At 42.1% G+C, this 13,731-nt stretch overlaps 1 protein-coding gene across 2 annotated transcripts in view; it reads right to left on the bottom strand.

Moving 5' to 3' along the window:
• LOC131246247 (glucose-6-phosphate 1-dehydrogenase, cytoplasmic isoform-like) overlaps window positions 1-12,751 on the bottom strand; it is an 82,586-nt gene extending 69,835 nt beyond the window's left edge. Inside the window, exons 1-2 of one of the 2 annotated variants that reach the window (XM_058246174.1) lie at window positions 12,587-12,751; window positions 10,239-10,451 (exon numbers count right to left, since the gene is read on the bottom strand). In XM_058246174.1, the coding sequence (XP_058102157.1) occupies window positions 10,239-10,397 (159 nt within the window). In that variant the 5' untranslated portion in view covers window positions 10,398-10,451; window positions 12,587-12,751. Of the gene's footprint in view, window positions 1-10,238; window positions 10,452-11,370; window positions 11,431-12,586 lie in introns of those variants that run through there. The other variant, XM_058246175.1, reaches the window with a different exon arrangement.
• Window positions 12,752-13,731: the final 980 nt, after the last annotated feature.

Below are 13,731 nucleotides of genomic sequence, written 5' to 3'. Positions count from 1 at the left end.
CAGATGGTAGAGTCGATCACAATGTGCCATCCAACATAACTTCTTCAAAGACTTGCAGTCCAATGAGTTCTCCAAATATATCTGATATTCCTATTACCCTAAGAAAAGGTAAGCATCCATAAACCGATCATCCCACCTCAAAATATGTTTCATTTCATTGCTTATCTGCAAAGTTCCACAACTTTGCCCTACCCTTGTATTCTCACTTTGTTCCCATCTGATATTCCTATTGCTATAAGAAAAGGTAAGCGTCCATGCACCAATCATTCCATCTCTAAATATGTTTTCTTTCATGGCTTATCTCCAAATTTCCACAACTTTGCCATATCCTTGTCTTCTCACAATGTTGCCAAGTTATATGAGGAAGCTCTATTACATGTGGGGTGAAAGCAAGCTATGAAGGAAGAGATGGATGCACTTCATCAGAATGACACTTGGGCACTAACCACTCTTCTGACTGGTAAACATGATGTGGGTTGCAAATGGGTCTACTCGATCAAGTTTCATCCTGATATGTTCATCAAGGCTCTTCATTCCACTTAGGCTATACATATATTCCATGCTAGGAATAGATAATATCTATGCACCATCTGGAGAGGGAATGTGATGTAGAGCAGGTCGCGGACAGTTACATGGCCAAGATGGATCAGAAAAGGCCCGGTCGACGACAGAAGTGATCCGGACCATCGAACCTTAAATCGGGCGTATCTTGCAATCCGGAATGAGTTATCTGACGTAAAATATATGATTTTGGGGTAGAACGAGCTACTGAAGCCAACCAACCCCGCTACGCCGGGTTGCGCAGCCCGAAATTGCGAAAAACCCCTGGATCGATAGTCGTTTCTCCGTTTTAATTTCGCTTTTACTATAAATAGTAAGTTTTAGTTTGATTATAACTCTTCATCCGTCGGGCTTTAGGAGTTGCGCCCAACGTGAAAAGAGCTTAGAATAATTAGGAGAACGGTTTGGTGAAGCCAAATAGGACACTTACTATTTTTGGCCGAAAACCTTGCGCACTAGTAGACATCACGACCGTCTATAAATAGTAAGTTTACTATTTATAGTAAGTCGCGGATTCTAGGAGTTTGAGTTGTAGTTTGATTCTGATTTCTTTCCCATTGCTTGGTACCCCTATTTAAAGGGTTGTGAACTCGTTTTTATTCATCAATTAATCAATTTCGAATTTATTAGAATTTATTTCTATTTTCTGCTTTCTTTCCTCGTGGATTCGAGAAGTCTCTGTGAGGAGTCCAGAGAAGCTCCGTGGATTCGGAGTAGTTATCCTCATCACGTTCATCCCTGCGTCAATTGGTATCAAAGCGAGGATTCCCCTCGGGCCGATGGCAAACAACGAAGGTATGAATCAAAATCCTGTGGACGGTGATCCAGGGATTCGTTATCTTTCGGAAAGAATGGAAGCTTTCCACCGGGAGAGTCAGTTGACCATGCAAGGGCTGCAGGCAACTCTCGACCGTCTTGCGGATGCGCTACTTCCGCCCCGAGCCCTAGGCGGTGCTCCACCACCCGTGGTGGCTCCACCACCCATGGTCGCGGTACGACACAACCCCGATTTTCGTAGAGCACTACCAGTGGCAAACCGTAGGGCTACACCAGATGATTCAAGTTCTAGCGACGAGGACCTTAATGAGGGTTTTGCGCGACGACCAATCCATGGAGGTGATCGTCTAGATCGTGCTGAAAGAGACTATCGAGGTAAGGCTGAACTTCCTAGTTTTAACGGTTTATTACGTATAGAAGATTTTCTCGATTGGCTAGCCGAAGTAGAGAGATATTTTGATTACATGGACGTGCCAGATCATAAAAGGGTAAAATTGGTAGCGTTTAAATTAAAATCTGGTGCTTCTGCATGGTGGGAACAATTACAACTCTCACGAGCTCGCCAGAACAAGGCGCCCATCTCATCATGGCCACGGATGAGACGTCTTCTTCGATCTCGATTTCTCCCCAGTGATTATGAGCAGATATTATTCCAGCAATATCAAAATTGTAGACAAGGAAATCGAACTGTCACAAATTATACTGAAGAATTTCAACGGTTGGCTACATGAAACGATCTGTCAGAATTTGAGTCACAGAAGGTGGCACGATTTATAGGTGGGTTGCGACTGACAATTTAGGACCGAGTTCAGATGTACCCAGTCGGGATCGTGGATGAAGCAGTTTAATTGGCGGGTAGGGTAGAAACACAACTTGCAAGAGCTCCTGCTCGTTCATATCCTTCAACTCGACCCCCTATGACGGGTCCCATGCAGGATCCAGTGTTGCCACGAGGAAAAGACCTAGTACCTCAACTTCCTACAACCGCAAACCGTGATACGGGGAGCGGGCTCATCCAGACCTCAACGTGCAGCACCCATAACAGCGGGTCCGAGTAGGGTTCCAAATCCTTATGCTCGGCTAAGGTCGAATAATTATTACCACTGTGGCTAACTAGACCACTTATCAAACACTTGTCCTCAACGTCCTGCAGCACACTTGACTATAAATGAAGGGGGCACTGAAGATGAGGCTGCAGAAGAAGACCATGGCTTTGATAAATATGAACAAACCACTAAAGAAATAACAGGTAGCAATAAAGTGACGGGCGAGGATCGTAGCAAATTTCTAGTTGTGAGGCGATTACTGTATGCCCCACGAAAGGAATTACATCCATAGTGGCACAATATATTTCATACTCAGTGTACTGTCAACGGGAAGGTCTGTGATGTGATCATAGATAGTGGTAGTAGCGAGAACATCGTCTCAAGAGTGATGGTGGACAAATTGCAGCTACCAACGACGAAGCATCCTTCCCCGTACTCAATTGGCTGGATAAAAAAGGTGAATGAGACAAGGTAATTGAACAATGCACTATCTCGTTTTCAATTGGCAAAAATTATAAAGATCAAATACTTTGTGGCGTGGTCGATATGGAAGCTTGTCATATGTTACTCGGTCGACCCTGGCAGTCGGATGATGACGCGACCCATCAGGGACAAGATAATGTTTATGTATTCGTCAAGTAGTCGAAAAATAATCCTTGCCCCTATGGCACCAGAGAACCACCATGAAGCCTCTAAAGTGGAGGGGAGTTCCCTCTTGACCATTCGGGATTTTATGGAAGAATCCAAGGAAACCGGCGAGGTATACGCTTTAGTGGTGAAGGGCGAGGAAGAGGAACCCTCAAACATCCCTCCAAGTTTAAGACTTCTAAACGAATTCAAAGAAGTCCGGCCTGAGGACTTAATGGATTGCCCCCATGAGGGACATCCAACATCACATAGACCTCGTCCCGGGGTAGCCCTCATTATCGGATGAGTCAGAAGGAGTGTGAGATACTTAGGGCAAGTGGAGGAATTGATCCGTAAGGGTCTCTTGAGAGAGAGCATGAGCCCATGTGCCGTACCCGCATTATTAACGCCAAAAAAAGATGAAGCTGGCGCATGTGTGTCGACAGCAGAGCAATCAACAAAATTACCATCAAATATCGGTTCCCAATACCACGGTTGGACGACATGTTCGATATGTTAGAAGGGGCCAAGGTGTTCTCTAAACTAGATCTAAGGAGCGGGTACCATCAGATTATTCGACCCGGTGATGAGTGGAAAACGGCATTCAAGACCAAGGAAGGGTTGTATGAGTGGTTGGTCATGCCTTCGGCCTTTCGAACGCACCAAGTACTTTTATGCGTTTGATGAATCAAGTTCTAAAACCGTTCGGCCGATTTGTGGTAGTATATTTTGATGACATATTGATATATAGCCGGATGAGGCGGAGCACAAGAAACATCTCGGGCAGGTTCCTAAAACTTAACAAGTTGTACCTCCTTGAAGAAGTATAGTTTTTTAACTATTGTTTCTAGAATTTGTTGTAACATCCACAAGCATCCGTGTGGACGATGAAAAGGTGCGAGCCATTATGGAACGGCCGATCCCGACAAACATTCATGAGGTGAGGAGTTTTCACGGGTTGGCGACTTTCTATCATCGATTTGTGCGAGATTTTAGCACCATAGTCGCGCCTATAACAAATTGTATAAAAAAAAGGACCGTTCCAGTGGACCAATAAAGCTGACAAGAGCTTTCATGAGATCAAACATCATTTGTCTACAACACTGGTCTTCATGCTTCCTAATTTTAACAAATTATTTGAGGTTCAGTGTGACACTTCATACGTCGGAATTGGAGGAGTATTATCACAGGAAGGCAAGCCAGTAGCCTTCGAAGCCCGAAAGAAGGGGTCGACTTATGAGCTTGAGTTGAACGCAAGGCGCAGCGACATTGGCGGCATTATTCGATTAAAGAGAGTTTGTTTTGTACACCGACCATCAAGCATTAAAGTTTATTAATAGTCAGACTAACGTGAATCGTGTGCATGCTAGATGGGTTACGTTTTTACAGGAATTCACGTTCGTTAAAAGCACAAGTCGAGCCGGAATAAGGTGGTGATGCACTTAGCCGTCGTGCATCACTACTAGTAACAATGAGCAACGAGGTAGTCGGCTGCTCAAGGAGGATCGAGGATGAGGACTTGATTCTTGGATGAAGTGTCGAGAAGGTCACCCCAGTGACCGATTTTCTCTTTAAAGGGAATCGATTGTGCATCCCCCAAAGTTCTCGGAGGAGCAGATTATTCGGGAGCTACATGGAGGTGGCCTTGGTGGACACAGGGGCGAGACAAGACGCGAGCTCTTGTGGAAGAGCGGTATTATTGGCCGCGATTAGCACGCGATGTGGGAAAAGCCGTACAACGTTGTCATGTTTGTCGGACCTCCAAGGGGCAATCTCGGAATACGGGCCTCTACAGGGGGGATTTATCAATGGACTTCGTCTTGGTCTCCCACGAACACAACCGGCATGGATTCGGTGTTCGTGGTGGTAGATCATTTCTCAAAGATGGCGCACTTTATCCCATGCAAGAAGACCCTCGATGCAACACATGTGGCGAATTTATTTTTCAGGGAGGTCGTTCGGCTACAGGGTCCCCAAGACCATTACTTTTGATCGTGACACGAAGTTCATTAGCCACTTTTGGCGGACTTTATGGAATCGATTCGATACACGACTTCAATTTAGTAGTGCTTACCACCCACAGATTGATGGGCAAACTGAAGTTATGAATCGCACGTTGAGAAACCTTCTTCGCTGTATTTCAGGAGAAAAATCGAAGCAGTGAGATTTGGTCTTGTCTCAAGCAGAGTTTACATTCAACAACATGGTGAATTGCTCGAAAGGGAAGTCTCCGTCCTAGGTTATTTATGCCAAGTGCCTCGCCACACACTTGACTTGGTTCCTTTGCCTAAGCTCAAAGGTTTGAGCCTTGCAGCAAAACATATGGTAGACAAGATCATGAGCACAAGGAACAAGCGGACAAGCATCGGCGCAAAAAGTGTTCGAGGTAGGCGGCCGCGTTATGGTCCATTTGCAACCGGGATGTGCAACAAGTTGAAAAATAAGAAGATTGGATCGGTACCAATCATCCGAAAGATCAATGACAACGCTTATGTTGTTGATCTCCCGATGACATGCCCATCTCACGGACTTTCAACGTTCCGGACCTGACCAAGTATCATGAACCAAAGTAGGGTGAGAACTCAAGGACGAGTTCTTTTGAAGTGGAGGGGACTGATGTAGAGCAGGTCGCGGACAGTTTCATGGCCAAGATGGATCAGAAAAGGCCCGGTCGACGACAGAAGTGATCCGGACCGTCGGACCTTAGATCGGGCGTATCTCACAATCCGGAATGAGTTATCAGGCGTAAAATATATGATTTTGGGGTAGAACGAGCTACTTTAGCCAACCAACCCCGCCACGCCGGGTTATGTAACCTGAAATTGGGAAATACCCCTGGATCGATGGTTGTTTCCTTGTTTTAATTTCGCTTTTACTATAAATAGTAAGTTTTAGTTTGATTATAACTCTTCATCCGTCGGGCTTTAGGAGTTGCGCCCAACGTGAAAAGAGCTTAGAATAATTAGGAGAACGGTTTGGTGAAGCCAAATAGGACACTTACTATTTTTGGCCGAAAACCTTGCGCACTAGTAGACATCACGACCGTCTATAAATAGTAAGTTTACTATTTATAGTAAGTCGCGGATTCTAAGAGTTTGAGTTGTAGTTTGATTCTGATTTCTTTCCCATTGCTTGGTACCCCTATTTAAAGGGTTGTGAACTCGTTTTTATTCATCAATTAATCAATTTCGAATTTATTAGAATTTATTTCTATTTTCTGCTTTCTTTCCTCGTGGATTCGAGAAGTCTCTGTGAGGAGTCCAGAGAAGCTCCGTGGATTCGGAGTAGTTATCCTCATCACGTTCATCCCTGCGTCAGAATGTTAATGAATGTGATATGGGCCTACATAGGCCCACTTAGATGGGTTATTTTGGTCTAGGACATAGAGGGGATTTTTTCTTTCGTTATTAATGGAATTTATGTAATATGAAACTTTCATAATATAAAAGAAGGAGATGAGGGGTGTGAACCCTAACTTCAACCCATTCTCCTCTCTACATTCTCCACTCCTTTCTCTTTCTTCTTACAATCTGAATACAGTATACAAGATTCTACGGTATCAAAAATCTACCCCAAGGAAACACTTGTATTCCAAATTTCCAACCATGGTCATCTGAACTTGACTGGGTAATACGACGCTGATTGGGTAGGCTCTTCTACAGATAGAAGGTCCGGTGTTGGTTCTTATACTTTTTTGGGTAATCTTGTATTGTGGAAAAGCAAGAAGCAAATTGTAGTTGCTCATTCTCCATTGAAGCAGAGTATCATGCAATTGCACAAGCAATTTGCGATATTATTTGGGTTAGATTGTTTCTTCAGGCAATGGGATTTAGTTATTTGGGCTAGATTGTTTCTTAAGGCAATGGGATATAGTACTCCTTTACTTATCCCCTAACATTACAACAAACTGTGATTAGTATTGCATCTAATTCTGTCTTTCATGAGAGGACAAAACACATTGAACTTGACTGTCACTTTGTGAGAGAAAAAATTGGTTCCCATATGTTGCACACTCCATTTGTTCGCTCAATTGCTGCTAATATAACTCAAATTTCAGCAACCATAACATAAAAATCAGCCATCAAATCACAAATACTCTACAATCAAAGTAACTTTACATCTACCAATTCACATGTATACAAATAAGGAGAGACATCAACAAGTTTAGGGTTATATTAAGGAACCCATGAAAAGCCTCATGTTGAATCTACAATAGAAAAAAAAAAGAAGAAGAAGCAACTGCGGTCCATTATGTCTGTAAACATCCCTTATAAACCTTCTAAATCAACCATAAAGTGCTCCTAATTCCTAGCCATAGACTTGTCGTAACCTCTGCCACTAAAATCCATAAATAAATACATGTCACGTTAAGCAACGAAACCTATTTAGGAACCCACAGGCCACGTGAGCTAAACAACAGTTGCCACAGTCTGCAAGTAGACTGGACAATATCAGTTCATTAAAACCAACTGTACACAGCTTATGTAACTAATATGAAAGAGCCTTTGCGATGGGGGAATGTCGATGTCAGTTTGATATGGGGTCATGCTATCAACCAACCCCTGTCTTGGGTCTCCAAACACACATGGTTCAAATTTTTATGCCATCCTGCACTATTTTTCATACCTCCCATGGCAGATTTTCCCTTGCTACAAATTTGGGCTGTTTTCTAGGCCCTGTTCTTGGTTCCCTTTTGGCCATGACAACCCTTAGATGTGTACCAGATCATTGAGCATGTTTGCTTCGTGATTTAGGTTTAGACTTTATGCCCATAACTGCATCACAAAGCAGTTAGCATGTGGGATAGAAACTTAGAGCAGCTACAAAGCACTGCATGCATTTGGCTGCAAATTCTCCAGTCAATAGCAGATTTTTGTAGATATTGGAATTTGAAAAAATGTTCTTGTGCAATCTGGAATTGACATTGAAGGCTAATGTTGAGGTCCAATGTGTGAGTACTGAGTAAGGGCCTCAAGCCTTATATTGGGATCAGCCTGGCCGTACAATCAGAAGTCACACTCATGGCTACTCAGGCGATCAAAGTTGATTATATGAGGTAGGCATATTTTAACAGTCATTTTGGTGTCAAAGTGAGTTGACCAAAGGTTGGAGTTTGAGGATTGAGTCATAGTGGATGAAGGTTTATAGTTATACAATATAAAACTTTGCATTCAGCTTGTGGCAGAGCCCATGAAGGCAGCACTTTGCTGGTCGGCTAGTGGCACATGGATTAAGATTGGATAACTAAGATTTTTGGATTCGAGTTTAGTCAGCTTGTGGCATACAGGAGAAGCCCATGAAAGCAGAGCTTTGGTCGGATTGGGGCACATGATGGCAACCCCATGGATTAAGATTGGTGAACTATTTGATTGCTGAACTCAAGTTCCAGGCTAGCATAGAGAGGTGGTGCTGCAGGATTGAGAGGACCTGATTCATTGTAAGTGTGCATTGGAGGTGCAGGACAGGAGATGTTCATGTTGCTTTGGCAATTGATAGGTGGATCGAGTGCTTTGATTGTGCTCCCGCAAGATAGCATGCAGTGGAACAGGTGAGGAGGGTCCATGTGTATATATATATATATATATATATATATGGATTTTCCTATAGGACTGCCTATCATGTAGTGCATGTACCAAAAACCGCATATTTTTTAAGTTTTTTCCACAAAAAGCTCACCTTTTATATATACAGTTGAAAAGGCAGATACTTCGACTTTGACTAACAGATAGTTAACAAAAAGAGTTGTTAACAGCCTAAACGACAATTTGGCCCCCTTTGAACATAGTTTCCACTGTTTTACTCCAATTGCACCTGGCTAAGATGAGCTCGGGTAAGCCAAAGTTTGATAGGGCCCACTGTAATGTCCTTGTCACATCCACTCCGTCCATCAGTTTCACAAGCTCATGGTAGGATGTGAGACCACAATCTAGGCAGATCCAAAATTCAAGTGGGCCGCACCGCAGGAAAGTGTGGGATTGAATGCATAACATTAAAACTTTATTAAGAAGCTTTAGATGAGGCTGATATTTGTGTTTTCCCTTTACTGTTGTGGGCATCACCTTACAAACGGGTTGGACGGAACATAGAGATGATGGTGGGCCCCATGATGGTATCAATGGTGGGCATTTCCATCCCCTGCTCTTTCCTGTGGTGTCACTCACGGCCCATCCGAGTTTGGATGTGCCTAGTTTTTGGGTTCACATCCTACCATGAGCTCAGAAACTGATGGACAGAGTGCATGTCAACATTGTGGTGGGCCCCATGAAGGGTTTCAACAGTGGATGTTTCCATCCCCCAGTGTTTCTTGTGGTGTGGCACACTTGAGTTTTGGATCTGCCTAGTTTGTGGGGTCACAGCCTACCATGAGTTGGTGAAATTCATGGACGGAGAAGATGTCACAAGGACATCACAGTGTGCGCCACAGAACTTTGAGTTATACGATCTCCATGTGACAAGCGGCATGTGTAGCATGGTAGATGAAATTTAACCATGGTTTAGATAGGTAGGTGGGTTAGTTAAGGGGGCTTTTACTCTGGGCGTTTTAGTCATTTAAAAAATACCATACGTTATAGTATGGATTTCTAACGTTGAGCACTTTACTGACTGCCGAAAAGGTGAGTGTTTATGTGGAAGAATTTTAGAAGTAGGTGGTTTTTAATGTATGCACTAAATGATAGGCGTTAATATGAAAAATCCCTAAAAATAAATTTAAAATTTTAAAAAGCATAAGCTGATGTCTTGAGATGTCCTATATCATGCTTTATGCAAATCCATGCAGAACGCGAGCTTCACAATATCATTCCTATGGCAAAGTGAGGCAAGTTTGCAGTAAATCAGTTCATTGTGGTTTGGAGACAGAGCTGACTACAGTATATAACGGAAGGTACATGCCCTTCTTAATCCGTTCTGGCGATCTAGCTTATAGAAAACCTACATACCTCCTTCACCCCAAATGCCATCTTCAGAACACCTGATTTCCCAATTCCCACAAGGGAAAATCCTGAATCCGGGCTTGTATAATACAATAAAGTCCTTCAAACTACACCATCTCGTGTAATTCACATCCTCCTCGAAACTACATATCATTCAAGTTTTTGTTTATTGCTTGGATGGTTTGGACAGGATATGTTCTTCCCAAAAGGGCTTCACATGAAACAAGTAATGATAACCAAAATATATAACTCTAACAGTATCCTCAACATGTAATGTTAACATATTAAAACAAACCTGTCGATAAAGATTGAAAAGCGCTGGAAATGTCTTTTTCTTGGCAAGGTCTCCTGAAGCACCAAGCACAACAATGGAAAGGCACCCTTTCTCTGGTAAATTGTTGGAGTCGCTTCCCTTTGACAAGGATGCAATTGTTGAAGTTGAGGACTCACTCATTGCCAATGAGAGTGCGTTGTGAGAATGCTGGTATGATCAACAATACCCTATGATCTGCATAAGGCAGTGGTAAGTAAAGATTAAACTTCACAACTATCATAAGACGACATCTTTTTCCTGTTATTACAAAACAAAACAGGTTCTTCAATCTTGAACCATTCTCATGGGTCATGAGCTGAAACAGATATATTAGAATATCTATCATAACAAAACAATCAAGTTATTTTCTTAGTTATTAATAGTTGTGCATTGGATTGCAGAATCTTGAAGCACTTATAAAGAAGAAGAAGTCCAATTCCAGCAAAGCCAGTAAACATTGGTGAACACTACATTACTTTTCTTTCATTACTACATATTCATTCCACCAACCAAATTCAAACAAGCCGTAAAACCATTTTCTCGTATCTGGTTGAACAATTTCCATAAAACAATCGCTACAACTCTATCCATCAAACATTGTATACATCTATGACATCTATAACAGAAAAGGATCAAATCATGCCAACATTGACAAAAATGGTAGTGAAATACTACTGTGAATCTGTGATCCTGGTGGTCCAATATGTTCATCTGGACCCAGAAAAAAGATGTGTGTTGAACTGACTGGTGATCCAATATGTTCACCTGGTCATCCCTATCGTGAATACAACCATGATCCAAAAATTGTATGGATTGGAAAATCCTGTCTGATGGTTGGACCTTTTCCAGTTGAATGTTATGGTTTTTTCACCTCCATTTATCCTGTCAGTAAGATTATTTCACCGTAGCCTATCCATGGTAGGGAAAACCACATGAATGATCCAGATCAACAGGAAATCCAGTACCAATCACATAAACAGTCCAGATGAATTGAACCATCCAGTCAGATATTGTCTGTACAGAACACAGGAGAACTAGCTGTAACTAATATTCTCTCTTCATTTACCGGATAGTCCATCCCAGTAAATGGGGCATGAATGAAACAGATCCATACCACTTATCTGCTGGTGCCCAGCACAAGAATGGTCTGGATCACCAAACCCTCGTGCCAAATGTTGAATTTTTTAGTGCAACGCACAATAATTAACCTATGCATTTTAAACATCGTGTGGAAATGATATGAGTTACCACACTAATACAAGACTGAGTCAAACTGAGTCAAAGCAATTCAGACCAATTTAGGTCCACAGGTGAGTCACACTCCAACCAGTACTTAAATCCTGATTCGGCACTCTTATCTCTGCACGCATGGCATGCATGTATGAGATCCGGGTTCCTCATCTGTTTGTCCCTAACATCAATGGATCATACCTTAGAAACTGCACATTTGAGTAATGTTCATCAACAACAGGTCCCGCTATTATGAAACTGCACATTTGCATTTCTAACATCCCTTCAACCCGTGAGTAGGATGGTCCTCTCTCTGCCAATGTGATTTCTTGGGCCATGGCCTATCTATGGCAGGTCTGCACTGATGAATTGCCCAGATCTTCTATATGCAGCCAAGGTGTACAGTAATAGAGTGCTTTGTCACCTAGCTTACCTACAGAGATCCAACACCAGAGGCTTTTTGCACATGAAGAACACACTGAAACACTATCAAGAAAACATTTCTCAAATGAATTTGAACTTTTTCACTCCTACTCAAAAATTAGATGAATTCACCATTCCCACGTCGCGAGTTGTGATTGCAGTGGGGCCCACATGCAAAGATAGTTCTGCGATCAGAACCGTCCATGTTCTGGAAGCTATCCCAGATGAGCCATAAGAAACGTACGCTGAACATCCATTCTGATATTGGATATGTATAATTGAATGTGGAACAGTGAAAGGAAATTCAGCTGTCAGGATCATCCTAGCCAAGTGGACAGTCCAGATATTCAGACCATATTTACAAGTGGACCTCATGGGACGACACATGCTAATGATCCCGAGCCACCAGATAGGCAAATACAAACCCAAATTATACACAGACAAATGCTCAATGTCAGTCAAATTCCAACTCATGAATGATAAACATCCATACTCGAACACAATCAAGAAAATCGATAGCAAGAATCAAATAATTCATACGGAATCTGAATCAGTGATGATTAAAACTCCAGAGGAATACGGAATTATCATAAAAAATTCGAGATTCTCTAAAGAAGGGAAACAGAAGTCAAGAACCGAAAATTGAAGAAATGAGAACCAATTTCGGACGTTTTTACCTTCTAGTTTGGATCTTCCAAAGTCGGGAGAGTAGAGAAGGGAGTTCTTGGCTTTTATACCCATCTCTATCTCACCTACTCTCTCTCTCTCTCTCACATTTCTTCTCTCATTTCAAATATACAAAAGCAAGAAGAGGAACCGTTTCGCTTTCGCTGCGTACGCCGAGCGCGTACCTTGGACCGCATGTTTGTTGCCGCTTTCGGTAGATCTACTGAGATCGAGGGAAGCGGATTGTGTGCCATAAACTCTGTGGGGCCCACCATGGATTTATGTGTCTTGTCCACGCCGTCCATCCGTTTTTTCAGATCATTTAAGGGTATGATTCCAAAATTGAAGGATATCCAAAGCTCAAGTGGACCACACCACGCTGTCCACCGTTGAAACTTTCCTCGGGCCCACAGTGATATTTATTTGTCATTATGTTAAAAAGGTCACAAAAATATTAACGGCTTGAGCTGGCCGAGCTGCCCAGTCAAGCTCAAGGATCGAGCCAAGCCAAGTTCAGTCTGCTGGCTGAGCCTAGCCAAGTTGGGCCAAGCTGACTCAATTCGACTGTGTACAGGTCCAGTGAAGAGCAGTACTAAAAGGCGCGACTAGACTTAAACTTGGCTGAATCAACTCAGCTTGATGAGATTTTGTGCAAAGTATCAAAGAAATTTGATGACAAGATTGACTCGGTCAAGACTCGTTTGACTCAACAACTAGGCCTTCTCGATATAACTCGACATGACTTCAACCGAGTCAGTCACCTTTGAACTGGACATTTGGTGGAAAAATGCAATATTCCAAAGTCTAATGTTTTGGGAAAATCTACGAATTCATAGATTTAGAGAGCATCTATTGCAAGGTGGAGTGATTCTTGATATGGAATTATTTTTTTCTAAAAAAATGCATTATTTTATGGATTTAATATATTAATCTTTCACATCAATATCACCATATTTTCAAAATATTACATTGCCAAAGCAAAAGTTGCATCTTCTCTCCCATGTTCTTTTATTTACCTTTTTTAAAATAAAAAAAAAAGAGAGAGAGACCCAAAAAATGTAAAAAAGAGAGAAAAAGAGAATTATAAACTGCTCATTTTCTTTCCGCTTATATTAATAAGTAACAAGCTAAGTCACAATATCAATTTTCACTAACA

The sequence above is a fragment of the Magnolia sinica genome, chromosome 5 (genome assembly GCF_029962835.1).
Source record: "Magnolia sinica isolate HGM2019 chromosome 5, MsV1, whole genome shotgun sequence".
NCBI classification, from domain to species: domain Eukaryota; kingdom Viridiplantae; phylum Streptophyta; class Magnoliopsida; order Magnoliales; family Magnoliaceae; genus Magnolia; species Magnolia sinica.
Note: the sequence above shows the minus strand (reverse complement) of the source record. Positions and strands in the feature narration are given on the sequence as shown.